Source organism: Bactrocera dorsalis, chromosome 3 (assembly GCF_023373825.1).
Source record: "Bactrocera dorsalis isolate Fly_Bdor chromosome 3, ASM2337382v1, whole genome shotgun sequence".
Classification (NCBI taxonomy): domain Eukaryota; kingdom Metazoa; phylum Arthropoda; class Insecta; order Diptera; family Tephritidae; genus Bactrocera; species Bactrocera dorsalis.
The window spans coordinates 49,008,023-49,021,737 of NC_064305.1; the positions used below are offsets into that span (position 1 = coordinate 49,008,023).

A 13,715-nucleotide genomic window follows, 5' to 3' on the forward strand; every position below is an offset into this window, starting at 1 on the left:
ATCAAAAACCACACGTAGTTTTGTTGTTGTGCTATCAGCCTTTAAAACACAGTGATGTGGCATAAAATTCATTGGAATTTGCTTTGGTATAGTGTCAACGACTGACATATGGTTCAAATCAAAGTACTCCCTAATGAATGACGAATGTTGTTGTTTTAGTTCAGCATTGCGCGGAAATTTCCGCTCTAAAGCCTTGAATCGATTGATAGCTGCTGATACGACTCTCCTAATTCGCAAGAAGGTGATTTTGTTGGCAATCGAACCGAAAACTCACCAGATTCTAATCGCTTATGGGTTTTTATAAAGTGTTCTTCACACAAATCCTCCTCTATTGTAGTCTTTGGTGTGGAGTCAATACAATTCTCTATTTCCCAAAAGCGTTGAACCAGGTTATGTAAGTCGTCATCTGCGTCATTTGCTAGAGCCGTGTCGATGGCTGCTAAGCAAGATAGCTTCGAAATATTGTAAGTTGTTGCGCCTGATACAACCCACCCTAGCTTTGTTTTTTTGTAAAAGCGGTAAATTTACAGCCAGGCGTATCTGGCCGACGCATAGCAGGTCAAAGAATAAACTAGCTCCAATGAGCATATCAACGTGTTTTGTGGTATATTCCAATTAATACCCTTTAAAGAACGAGATGGTTGAACATCGGTGATGGTGGGGGTTATAACCGCAGACAATTTGGCAATGTAATCGTTAATGCATGAATGCAGGTCGAAATTAACGATATGATTAGCAACGAAATCATTTTGGCCTATACCAGAAATGAACTGTGAAGATTTGATCTTCTTCAATTGTAGTTGATTAGCGAGTCGATTGGTTATAAAGTTTAATTGTGACGCAGAATACAGCAGAGCCCTGCAGGGAATGAGGGAGCCAGATCGATTTTTTACATAAATTATGGCGGTTGCTAAGAGAACGAACTCTCTGTCAGCAACGCTAGCCTGAACTTCTGATGCGACGAGTGCAGAAGCTGAAGGACCGAAAGATGAAGAAGAAAACGAAAGGAATTGGTGTCTTGATGGAGCAGACTGTGATGCTTCGACGTGCAATGTCTACAGTGTCCTGACTTGCAGTCTTTAAGTGAATGCCCGACTTGAAGGCAATTCAAGCATAGGTTTAACCGTTTTGCTTCTTTATAGCGCATGGGGGGCGAAAGGCTCACAACCTGCTTGCACCTTGCGATTTTGTGTTCACTAGAACTGCACAATATGCATCCAGCTACAGCTGCCGTTAAAAGCACCTTACGACTGATGTGATTTGACAATTTCTTGCCTACCTGTTTTTCCGGAAGTCCAAGGACATTCTCTAGATTTTCCAGTTGCTGACAGTGTTGTTCCAAAAATCTAGCCATTGAATTCCATGTAGGTATTTCGCTTACCAAATTTTGGTCCAAATTTTGGGACACTAGTTGAATGAGTAAGCAGTCAGCACTCTGTTCCTTTGTTCCCATAGTTTGCAATGCTCGCAAGTGAGCATTTACAGTGTCGCTGAGTTCTCGAAGTTTGGCAACCCTATCACCCTCTACCCTCTTGAGCTGAAAAATATCTCTGATATGAGCCTGGAAATTCAATCGTTTATTATCAAATCTGGTTCTTAGCAAATCAATAGCCTAATCATAATTTTGTTCACTTATCTCCAACGCTGCATCACGTAGACTTGACCGAAGGTGCTGGAATTTCTCAATTCTTGTTAAATCTACGTCCTGATGTACAACGGTGTTGAACATCGAGAAGAAATCTGGTCAATCCGAATATTTACCGTTGAACGTTGGAATTTGCAGCACCGGTAACCTCTGCTTTGGCTGAGAGACAATAATTGAAGTTTGATCGCCAGCAAACGGCCGCGTCGTGGAGCTTGGCAAGCGTGCCGCTGACGTGTCAGCTTGGTTTTTACCTCGATATAGTGGTTGGTAATTTCCGCTAAAATATCATCAGCGTCGTTGTCCTCTAGTTGCGCGTAGAGAGCATCAAACCTTTTTTCCAGCCTATCCACTTGCTCGATAAGCACCTCCACGGCAACTTCGTCGAATTCACACAAGACATCAAAAATCAACGTGTTGTTGAGTACGGTGACTTGCTGGATAAATGAATCCAGCTTCTTTTTAGCTTCAGCCGATTCCATTTTCTTGGGTGCCATTTTTTTGTCAAAGACCGTAAAGTTTTAAATAAGTTTACAAAAAATTACGAAATTATTATTACGATAATGTTAATTCCGCGATCACGTCTGAATCACCAAAATGTTTAGAGGACAATAAGCTTTTTTATTGCCCGTGTAATGTTTCGAAAGAAAAACAACGAATTTAATTATTTTAATTATAACGATTTATTACGATGTAATTTGGTTGCCAATCGCGCTTGTGATTACCGCGACATTCAATTGCGACTAACTACATAAATTTACAGCTCTAACAACTTGATTAACCTGCAGCCTTTCTCCTAATTCAAGTACGGTGGCTACGGTATAGCGATCAGCTGAGATAGTGCTACATGTTCTAATTCTATGCATTTACACTAATGTAGGTATTTACGCTTGCTTGCCTATGCAAGTATGATAAGAGTGCGTTATCAAAGTCACTCAAATAGACTAAACCGGTTTGGCGATTGCCGGCGCTCAGACTTAAAGCAAGCATTTCGTTAGTTTTAAACAATGTTATAGTGTTGTTGCATACAATTAAGTGCTAAGAATGTTGGCACATAATAAAATATGTATAAAAGTAGCAATGATGATTTCACATATAAACTATGTATCTGTTTCTAAACAATAATAATTCAACAATAATTTAAATGCACTATATATTAAAAGCTATTTTTGCATTATATTATATAAAAAAGTGTGCAAATGAATAAGTGATGTGTTAGTGTATATAAAATTGAACAATATAAGTGCAAAATTTTTTTTATATATCGAAACTATGTAAATAAAATATTGCAAATTTTCAACTTTAAACGCGACTAACTCGGAAACTATAATCTTGCTGCGGCTATAGTTATATATATCCTTGATCAGGATAATCTCCTCTATCCGACCATATCCTTTTTATCCTTGATATCTTGGGACTGTATACTAAATTCTTCCCAGATTTCTAGGAGGCAACTTTATACTATGTTCGGACTGCCTTTGAAAACCAGTTTTCGCTGAGAACTACTTCAACACTTACATTGCACCCATTATAATCGGTGCCTGCTCTAGTTTAATCGATTTTATTGGAAGACATATTTTGCCGGCCCTAAAGCGGCCCACTCACGACAAATTTGTTTGACAAATCTGTTTGAAGACGGTTGAGCACTCACGACAAACCGATTTGACAAACTTTATTTCCATTGTGTGCTTCGCGGAGTTAACATGTCTGATTATAACGCGGATGATGTAATTGCGCCACTAGTAATACACCAGTGCATGAAGCGAAAAAAGCCAAATGCAAAAAAAAAAAATAATGAAGAAAGAATGGATGAAAGAGTGGTTATGTGAGAGATATAACCACTCACATGTAAAACTATTAAATTCAATGGAGCTGAATTTTTCCACGACTTATCTTTTTGGCATTTATTCTTATAATTTTCACTTTTGCATTGCCATAAGGCCGGTTCATTTTTAAATAATTCAATGAACTCTTCCAAAAAATGTTTGCTCACGCTTGCCATTTTTTTATCCGCTGATGTTTACTCTGCAAAAATTTCAAGCAACTGACCAAATGTTTGCAAACCACGCCACTCACGACAAACGAATCCACAAATCGGTTGTTAGTTTTTGAAATTTGTCGCAAACCTTCAATCCGTTTGACAACATGCCCACTCACGACAAAAACCACCTCAAACTCAAACAGATTTGTCAAACAAATTTGTCGTGAGTGGGCCGCTTAAAGGGGCATCTCGACAGGATAAAATGTATGTCTTACGAACGGGGCATCTCGACACGATAGAATTTATAGAATACTATCTGCATTGCCGTGCCCATTGCCTGTCTCCACATTGCTCATAGCTTACTAGATGTAGAATACTACATAGTTAGCCATGTATCGTAAGCTGGAAGTTGTCACTTCAGCAGTTTTCATTTCTATGAAGATTTCGAAGAGGCAACATATCCCATTTGCACATATGCCGACGGCATTTTCATTTCGGTAATATGAAAATTAGAAGAGCGAGTATTAAGATGGTTGTGTTATATTATAAAAATAGAGTACATTTTCAAAATAACATTTTTTCAAAAAATTAATACTTAGTTTAATATTACTAATTTACAGAAAAATTATGCAAATTGGGTTGGGAAAGAGCGAAGTTTTAAATTTAATAAACTTATACAAGCATAAATCAAAATATCATTTCTCATTTTAAATGTATTATTTTACTAAGTATATAAAATTTATGCCACAATTATTACATAGTAGTCCAAAAATATGAATTCTTATTTTTCCCAGAAATGCATTTGTAAAAAAAAGGATCTTTCTCCTTTTCCTATTATCTTATTTTTCTCAGAAATACATTTGTAAACAAAACAATCTTTATCCCTTTTTATTTTCCACATAAAAGATTTAAGGAGTTTAGGAGCTCTGCTAATGGTAGGCACCTTGCCGCGGTGCAGAGGCTTAGTCGCAAGGCATACTCGGCACCCCCCAACCGGTGTGGATGGTGCTGACTAGCACTACCCAGACAGGTTGTCGGGCGCCGCATGCGTGCGGCGACCAAGGACTACCACCTCCTAACCCAGGGTGTCATGCGACCCGTGACCATTGGATGATTTGCAGTCAGGAGGAACATTCGGCTGTATTCTAACGGAGCCTCCCCAACACCGGCCGAATTGGGGTGTTTTTTTTTTTATAGTAGGGGGAAGCATCGAAAGCCGAAGTGCGGAACTTTAATCCGCTAAACTTAACCTACTCCCAACTTAAGACTCTCCCACGGAACCACCGATTAAGTATTACTTCGTGGGAGGGACAAGACATTTAAGTCTCCTCTATTGCGCGGACTGAAGGACGCCTATTCTGTTGAAACGATCTCAGTTTGGTCATTATGAATGCTGACGCTTCGCTGACAGCTTTCCATTTATCAGTCGACTGAGACATGAGTGTCGTTAAATTATCGACCGTAAAACTACCACCCAGTGTGTTTTTTAGCTTTTCCCTTGTATTCGAAAATCGAGGGCAATAAAATAATACATGCTCAGAGTCTTCTATATACTCTGCACATGTCGGACAATTCGGACTGATGTCGTTGTGGAATCTGGAAAGGTAGCTTCTAAAGCATCCATGTCCACCAAGCATTTGGGTCATATGAAAGTCTAGGTCCCCATGTCGTCTGTCTATCCATGAGTGGATGTCTGGTATAAGTCGGTGAGTCCATCGCCCTTTGGATGAGGAATTCCACCGCTCCTGCCACATTTTAGTGCTCTTGTTTCTCTCCTCGATCCTTACCGATTCTGTTTTAGGCGTTGGTAGCTGATATAGACGCTCGAGTTCGTCTCCCTGGATGTCAATAGGTGGCATGCTGGCTAATACTTCAGCAGCGTCGGTTGATATAGTCCGGAAAGCACTTATTACTCGAATTGCAGAAAGCCTATGCACTGCAATTATTTGTTTAGCATACGCTTTTATATCCATTGCCTGCATCCAAACTGGTGCCGCATACAGTATTACGGAACTCATTGCTTTCGCTATTAAGAATCGCCGGCTGGAACGCACACGGCCTCTGTTGGTCATCATTCTCGATAGGGCATTATAGATTTTGTTTGCCTTCGCGGAAGAATACTCCAGGTGTTCTTTAAATTTTAGTTTGGAATCCAATATTACTCCCAGATATTTCAGTTGCGGCTGCGAGGTAAACTCGCACTCCCCTATAGTGAGCTCTATTCGTTCTTCTATCTTCCTAGTACTTATGAGTAAAACTTCTGTTTTTTCCTCCGCCAGTTTCAGACTCACAGAAGAGAACCATTGGCGTAGACCATTTATGCACTTATTACATTTAATTCTCAGGTCGGCTAATTGTTTGGCTACTGCTACCACCATGAGATCATCCGCATAAGCTACTAGTTTAAAATCTGTTGGTTGCTGTCTTTTTAGCACCCCATCGTACATAAGATTCCATAATAGTGGGCCTAGCACTGAGCCTTGGGGTACACCTCTCGAGATAGAGTAGCTCTTGGTGCCTTCGTCCGTCTAAAAAATCAGCCTTCTGTTTTTAAAATAACTCGTTATTATGTTTATGAGGTATTTAGGGGCCCGTATTCCATCCAGGGCTTTAATTATGTGTGCCCATTTTGCTAAGTTGAACGCATTCTTGACATCCAGGGTAATCAGCGCGCAGTACTTTTTTGTGCCATCTTTCCATCTTTTGCCACTTACTGCACATCTCGCAGTATCGACGACTTCTCGTAGTGCGTCAATAGTGGATCTCTTCTTTATAAAGCCGTATTGTCTCTCTGATAATCCGCCGGCTTTCTGGATTGCTAACTCCAAGCGGTTTCGTATTATACTTTCGTACACTTTACCCATTGTGTCGAGCATACATAGAGGTCGGTACGATGAAGGTTCTTCAGATGGTTTCTTTGGTATTGGGAGCAGAACCAAACGTTGTACTTTCCAAGAGTCGGGGAATACCTCTTCCTTTAAACATGCGTTGTACATTTTAGCGAAAACTCGGGGTTTTGAGCTTATGGCTTCCTTCAGAGCTCTGTTTGGTATGCCATCCAATCCGGGCGCTTTGGTGTTTTTGATTTTTCTTGCCATTGCCAATAGTTCGTCTTTCGTGACTAACGGGGGTGACTCTGCAGCTTCGTTTCGTCGCATGGCATATGAAATCCGGTCGTGTTTCGGGAATAGTGTTTCGACGACCTTTCTCATAAAAGAGGCATCTTTAGGTTGCTGCTGCTTGTTTTTAAATGTGGACATGCATATTTTGTATGCAGTACCCCAAGGGTCAAGGTTTGCTTCCTCACGCAGCTTCTCAAAACATGATTTTTTGCTTCGTGTAATTGCCGACTTCAGGAGGTGTAACTGTGACCTTACCGCGCCAAGGGGCTTTGGCGTGGCGGACCTCCCAGTTCCCCAAGCAGACCCGACAGCTCACCCCGTTAAGCCAAGGGTCGTACGAACAAGATGGATCCAAATACAACTAAAACAAAAACAACAACAACTACTAACTTAGGTGAATCGACAAGGAAACGAATAAGGACAACGACTACGGAACACGACAAAGAGATGGGAAAGCAGGCGGAGCAGCTGTAGGCAAGGGAGTTCAGGGAGCTAAGCGTAAGTTCAGCTACCTTGATGCTCTCTCGCCAGAAGAGCGGGCGCTGTTCGAGGAGCATGCCAGGGAGGACGAAGACGACATGCCCTCTTGCAGCGGCGCCCGGCGTACAACAGAGACTACGACCGCGGATGCAGCCCAAAGCACCACCAGGACCCCCCCCCCCCCCCCATATAGGTCAAGCCACTCAGACTCGGGAGAGTTTCATCGGGCAGAGGCCGGTGGCGCTCGCAGGAAGAGAAGGAGGCGCAGGAGGGGAGGGCAGAGATCTCTCCCAACGGCGGACAAACCCGGCGGGTACGATGACCCTCGAAGGAAGGCCATGAGCGGTGCTTGCCTCAAATGGTATCTGCGGTATCTCAGGGACGGGATGACCCCCGAAGCGGCGGAATCCCTGGCCAAGAGAAGGTACACAGATTCTGGGACATCCCCCTCAAAGGAGCGTGGCAAGGCCGCTCTGTGTGTGCGCAAGGCAGCCGGTCTATGGACCGTTGCCAGGTTAGTGCATCCCTGACCGAAATGCGGGGTGACGGGAAAGCGGTTACCTATGCACAGACCGTGAAGAGGAAGAGCGGTCAGCTGACACCACAGGAGCCCGCAGTCAAAGGCATCCGCATGGCTGTACTGCCTCAAAACTACCCGGCGGAGTCGTTGGAGTCGGAGCAGCTCACTGTGCTCCAAAACCTCCTCATGGAAGAAGTATTCAGAGACGATGAATACGCGGCGTCCTTCCTTGGGGTAGAATTTAAAGGTGGCATGCTACAGGTGGACTATATGGATGAGTCGTTCGCCGACTGGCTGCGGGAATTTACCCCAAGGCTAGGAGGCTGGACCGGTCCAGTCCTTTGTGCAAAAAGGGCGGAGGACCTGCCGGTCATGCACAGGATGACAGTGTTCCTCCCCCCCAGTGATGATAAGCCGTACGCCGTTCGCCCTACTGGAAGAGAAAGGTGAATTACGAGGATGGATACTGTACCTGTACATTGATGACGAATCGTACAGGTACGTACGTGCAGAGAGCTTCCGCTGTTTTACAGGTTCAACATGGTGGTCAAGAGGCCGCACAAACCCGTTACCACAGGGAGCAAGGAGGACGAGTGGTAGCGGGTCAAAACAGGAAACAACGGTCGCAAACAAGGTGGTGGAGAGAATGCAGGTGTACGATTTGGCAAAACAACCGGGCGTGAGCAGGGCTGAGCAGACTGCGCTAGTCGCTACCGCTGACGTCCCGGATGCCCAGGAAGTCGAGCTACCCTCCACCCAGGAACTCCTCGAAGGACTAGGTGACCATGTGGACCACAGCGCGAACGACGGTGGGGATGTGGACATGCCCCCCCTCGAGCCACTACCTTAATGGCCGTTGACGTGGAAGTTGCTGAAGTGAGCCTGCATCATGCGGCGGGGGCCTCGGCAGTCATAACGAGCAGGTTCACAACGGATAAGTTGGGCATTCTGTTGATCTAAGAACCTTGGGTCTACAAAGGAGAGATCAAAGGCCTCATGACGGAACACAACAAGGTAATCTGGGACCTCTCCAGTGAGCGACATAGAACGTGCATAGTGGTCAGGAATAATATCGAGTTCTTCTGTGTTTCAGAGATCCTGACGCAGGATCTGGTGGCGGTACAGGCCAGAGACTGGGAAGGCAAGGACTTCGTCCTGGCATCAGCCTGCTTCCCAGGGGAGGCAGCAGCAGCACCCCTGAAGTGGTGATAAGGCTAGTGGAGTATTGCAAGAGGTACAGGCTACCCCTCATTATCGGATGTGATGCGAATGCTCACCATGTGGAATGGGGAAGCACGAACTGCAACACAAGGGGTGAGTCTCTATTAGAATGCGTATTAGGTAGTAATTTAGCCACTGAAAATGTGGGTTGCGAACACACTTTTATAACTATAAGCAGAGGGGAGGTGCTGGACATCACCTTCAGCAGCGAGCATGCAAATGGATGGGTCTCAAGGTGGAGGGTTTCAACGGAGCCCTCCCTGTCAGACCACAGGATAGTAAGATTCGCACTGAAGGTAGAGGTCAGGCAACTTCCCCCGAGACGCAACCCTCGGAGAATTAACTGGGTGCTTTCAGGGAAAAGCTACAGGACGAATTAATTAGGGAAAGACAGACCGACGATAGCGTTACGGGCCCGGGAATAGAGAGCAGAGTGTTGGCACTGAACGGGTCAATCACTAAAGCTTACGACGGTAGCTGTCCCCTAATAGTGCCCACAGATAGACGCAACTGGCCCTGGTAGACTAGAAAGCTTGCAGACCTCAGGAAGAAGGTACGCAGCCTATTCAACAAGGCAAAACGTACAAGGGAGGAGTACAGGTGCTACCTACCCCTATACAATAAGGAGATTAGGTCAGCAAAACAAAATAGCTTCAGGGGTTTCTGTGAAAAGGTCTCCTCCACACCAGAAGCGTCGCGGCTGCACAAGGCTCTGGCTGGTTGAAAGACTAGCACGGAGCTAGCTAACAAAAGGAGTGAAGGGACGTTTACGACCAGCGCGGAGGACAGAGCTTCTGCGTGCTCACTTCCCGGAGACCATCCCGGTAGATCAATGTCTACCTGTGAGCGAGCATAGGCCAACCCGCTTGGATTGGGTAACCGCTAAGCAATTAGTTACTGCGGACTCTATCAAGTGGGCAATGGCCTCGTTCGAAAAATTCAAATCTCCGGGGATGGACGGCATCTTCCCAGCACTTTTGCAACAGGGCGAACAGCTTCTGCTACCTCAACTTGTTCGGCTGCTGAGGGAGAGCCTTGCAATGGCGTACATTCTTGACCCATGGAGGGCGGCTGAGGTGATCTTCATACCCAAAGTAGGAAGGAAGGACTATTCCTTGAACCAAATCCTACAAGCCGATTAGTCTAATGTCCTTCCTACTGAAGACTATGGAAAAGATCATAGACAACAATATAAGGTCGACGGCGCTGAAATCTGCACCCCTGCATGCTGCTCAGCATGCATACAGAGCGGGAAGATCCACCAGTACGGCTCTGCACCATTTGACCTCGGAGATAGAGAGCTCACTGGAGGAAGGGGAGGTGATGATATGTGCCTTCTTAGATGCGAAGATGGATTGAGGCCGTGCTGCGCACTAGGATAGCCGAGACCACAATAGGTGATACAAGGATTCGTCTGGGTGCGACAAGAGGCTGCCAATAGGGAGGTGTGCTATCACCACTACTATGGAGCCTTGTCGTGGATGAACTGCTAGCACTGCTAACTGACAACTGCGGTGGAAGCAGCACGTGAACCAAACGTTAGTCAAAGCAACAAAAGCACTGATGGTGTGCAAACGGCTGGCGGGTAAATCCTTGGGCTGTAAGCCCAGGATCGTTAGGTGGTGCCGTACGGCAGCTCTGGAGGTCCACATAATAATAGGTCAAGTAGCAAAACACTCACTTCTGTAGATAACAGCAGAGGGTTGTGGCAAAGGTAAGATAATCTCGTCCCAGAGTATGGAGAGGATAAGTGGCGATATTCCTATTGCCCTCCTCCCGACGGACGGCATTAGCAAAACAATTCACTTCACGAAGAGGTTTAAGGTTACCCCCGGTAGCAAGAGTGAGTGGAACGACCCCACTCTTGAGCAAATGCTAAGGGATAGCACATTGAGGTGGTACACTGACGGCTCGAAGACGTCACCAGGAATAGGTGCGGGTAATGCGGGTCCACGTACCAAGCTCTCCATACCGATGAGAAGCTTTCCGAGCATTTTTCAGACCGAAGTTTTGGCTATAAGTCGGTGTATAGAGATAAACCTCCACCGCAACTATCGCAACGAGCGAATGGCTATACACAACGATAGTCAAGCGGCACTAAAAGCGATCTCTTCCTACGAGATGAAATCGCTACTAGTGCAGGAGTGTAGAGGAAGGCTGGACAACCTAGCCGAAAAGAACCAGGTACACCTGATCTGGGTCGGCAATGGTATGGTTGGGCCCGAACCGTTCACTGGAGTGTGTCGGCTTACTGTGAAGGAGCTGCTCCGCAAAGAAGAAAGAGCGTGCAGGAAAGGACATTGGCAGCGAGCGCACGATATGCATCATGCCAAGCTGTTAGTTGGGGGATATAACCAGAAGAGGTTCAAATCGTTAATAAACCTCCCAAGAAATAAACTCAGGCTCCTGGTCGCATTCTATCGACTGTAGGCGCAGGTCGAAAGCCCTCGGATCCAAGTTTCCGGATAGGGATCACATCGCCTCGCTAGCACCCAGCAGGATATTGGACTTTATCAATATGCTGGGGCTAAGCGAGTCCCTGTGAGTTAGGAGAGGGCACAATAGACCTATGGTCGCAGTGCATTCCTCAATTATTTATCTTATCTCTTATCTTAAGAGCTCAAAACGTGCGCTACATCAGCTACCTACCCGACGGCAAATCATAAAATAAATTTTTCAAGAGCTCAAAGCATGCGCTACATCAGCTCGAACCTACCTACCCTACGCCTTTGCGCAAATGATTATATCATGATAGCAAATGCCCACATACAGATTTTGCAGTGGCAATAGCAATACGTTTGACAGCTAGTATTCTATAAATTCTATCGCGTCGAGATGCCCCGTAACTGTCAAATCTATTGCTAATGCCATTGCCAAATATGTATGTGGGCATTTGTTAACATAACAGGGGTATTCCCTTGCTCTTGCAAAACCCGGTGCACGGTGCAAACATTGCAGATTTACAACGGCACAACAACAAACACACGCAGAAAAATATTTGCAAGGGCTGTGAAATATGTCAGACCAAAACCAGTGTATATTGGCGTGCAATGTCACGCAAAAATAAAATTGCAACCCTGTTGTAGTTGCCATTTTACATAAAGACATATTACGTCGTTAAATTGTTGAGAAAGGTAAATTTTAATTATATTTTATAATTTCTATATAAATTATAAGGTTTGTTAGAGTTTTTTTTGTTAAAAATGTATGCAGAAGGTGCGCCAATTCACAATAGCCATGCACAATAGTCATTTACAATAAATTGACTGAATCAGTCGCTCATATATCACTAGATTCTGCAATGGGTGCTCTCGTGCCCTTGTATATTTCGGTGTAGTATTTTTGCAATCTGCAATCTTGCAAGAGCAAGAGAATACCCCTAACATAATCATTTGCGCAAAGCCGTAGGGCATAGATAAGTTGATCAGAATCTCTTTTCTTGCTCGCTCGCTTGTCAGCTGGCAGGGCACCCTGATCTGTTTTTTGAGCTGGCAGCAAAACACAATCAAGGTGACGCCAATCAGCAGTTAGTCTAAAAGGCGGGATGCCAGAAGGGCAGCGCTATAATTACTTGACGAAATTAATGTGAAATGAAGTTTCATTGAACTGTGGGAACATATTTTGGCAAAATAAATTTTTATGTAAATTAATTAATGATTTTGCATTGTAGCATTTATATATGTATGCATTTCCAAAGTGTTTAATTTAGTGTTTTGTATAATTTATTATATACCCAATCTAATATTTTTCAGCAGTGGCATCATTGGCAAATGTTATAAAAAATGCGATTTTTGACAGCTCTCTCTCGAATCAAAGAGTCTCGTATCATATTATCCATGCGTAGGGTAGGTAGGTTCGAGCTGATGAAGTGCATGCTTTGAGCTCTTGCAAAATTTATTTCATCACATTGCGAAATGCCGTCGAGTAGGTAGATGATGTAGCGTTTGTTTTGAACTCCTGAACTGTTTAAATCTTTTATGAGTAAAATAAAAAAAGGATTACGATCCTTTTTTTACAAATGTATTTCTGGGAAAAAAAATATAAAAAGAAAGGAGAAAGATCATTTTTTACAAATGTATTTCTGGGAAAAATAGAATTAATATTTTTGGACTACTATATAATAATTGTGGCATAAATTTTATATACCAATTAAAACAATAAATTTAATATGAGCAATGATATTTTGATTTATGCGTGTATAAGTTGATTAAATTTAAGACTTTGCTCATTCCCAACCGAATTTGCATAATTTTCCTGTAAATTAACAATATTAAATTATATATTAATTTTTGGGAAAAATGTTATTTTGAAAATGTACTTTATTTTCATAATATAACACAGTCGTCTTAATATTCGCTCTACTAAATTTCATATTACCGAAACGAAAATGCCGTCGGCATATGTGCATATGGGATATGTTGCCTCTTCGAAATTTTCATAGAAATGAAAACTGCGCTGTCAAACTGCTTAAGTGACAGCTTATAACTTACAATATATGGCAAACTAGATAGTATTCTATATCTAGTAAGCAATGAGCAATGTGGAGTTTCCACAGGCAATAGGCACGGCAATACAGTTAGTAAGACATAGATTTTATCTTGTCGAGATGCCCCGTAAATTGTCACTTCATATATGTTTACACTCCATATACAAATACAGCTCTCACTTGATATTGTCATATTAGGGGGATTCTCTTGCTCTTGCAAAACCCTTGTACGGTGCCCGAATTGCAGAATTTTCTACTTGGTG

The 13,715-nt window shown here is 43.7% G+C and overlaps 2 protein-coding genes across 2 annotated transcripts in view; both read left to right on the forward strand.

Moving 5' to 3' along the window:
• Positions 1-13,715, forward strand: part of LOC125777132 (uncharacterized) — a 223,663-nt gene that overhangs the window by 44,917 nt on the left and 165,031 nt on the right. The window lies entirely within an intron of this gene.
• On the forward strand, positions 7,761-8,595 carry LOC125777606 (uncharacterized). Its single transcript, XM_049452692.1, has 2 exons — positions 7,761-8,191; positions 8,244-8,595. The coding sequence occupies exons 1-2, from the start codon at positions 7,761-7,763 to the stop codon at positions 8,593-8,595; spliced, it is 783 nt and encodes a 260-aa protein (XP_049308649.1).

Bases quoted from the DNA above. Each gene is read 5' to 3' on its own strand.
- LOC125777606 (XM_049452692.1), top strand. From the start codon at position 7,761: ATGCGGGGTGACGGGAAAGCGGTTACCTATGCACAGACCGTGAAGAGG. The intron at 8,192-8,243 runs GTGAATTACGAG...CGAATCGTACAG, and splicing joins CGCCCTACTGGAAGAGAAAG to GTACGTACGTGCAGAGAGCT.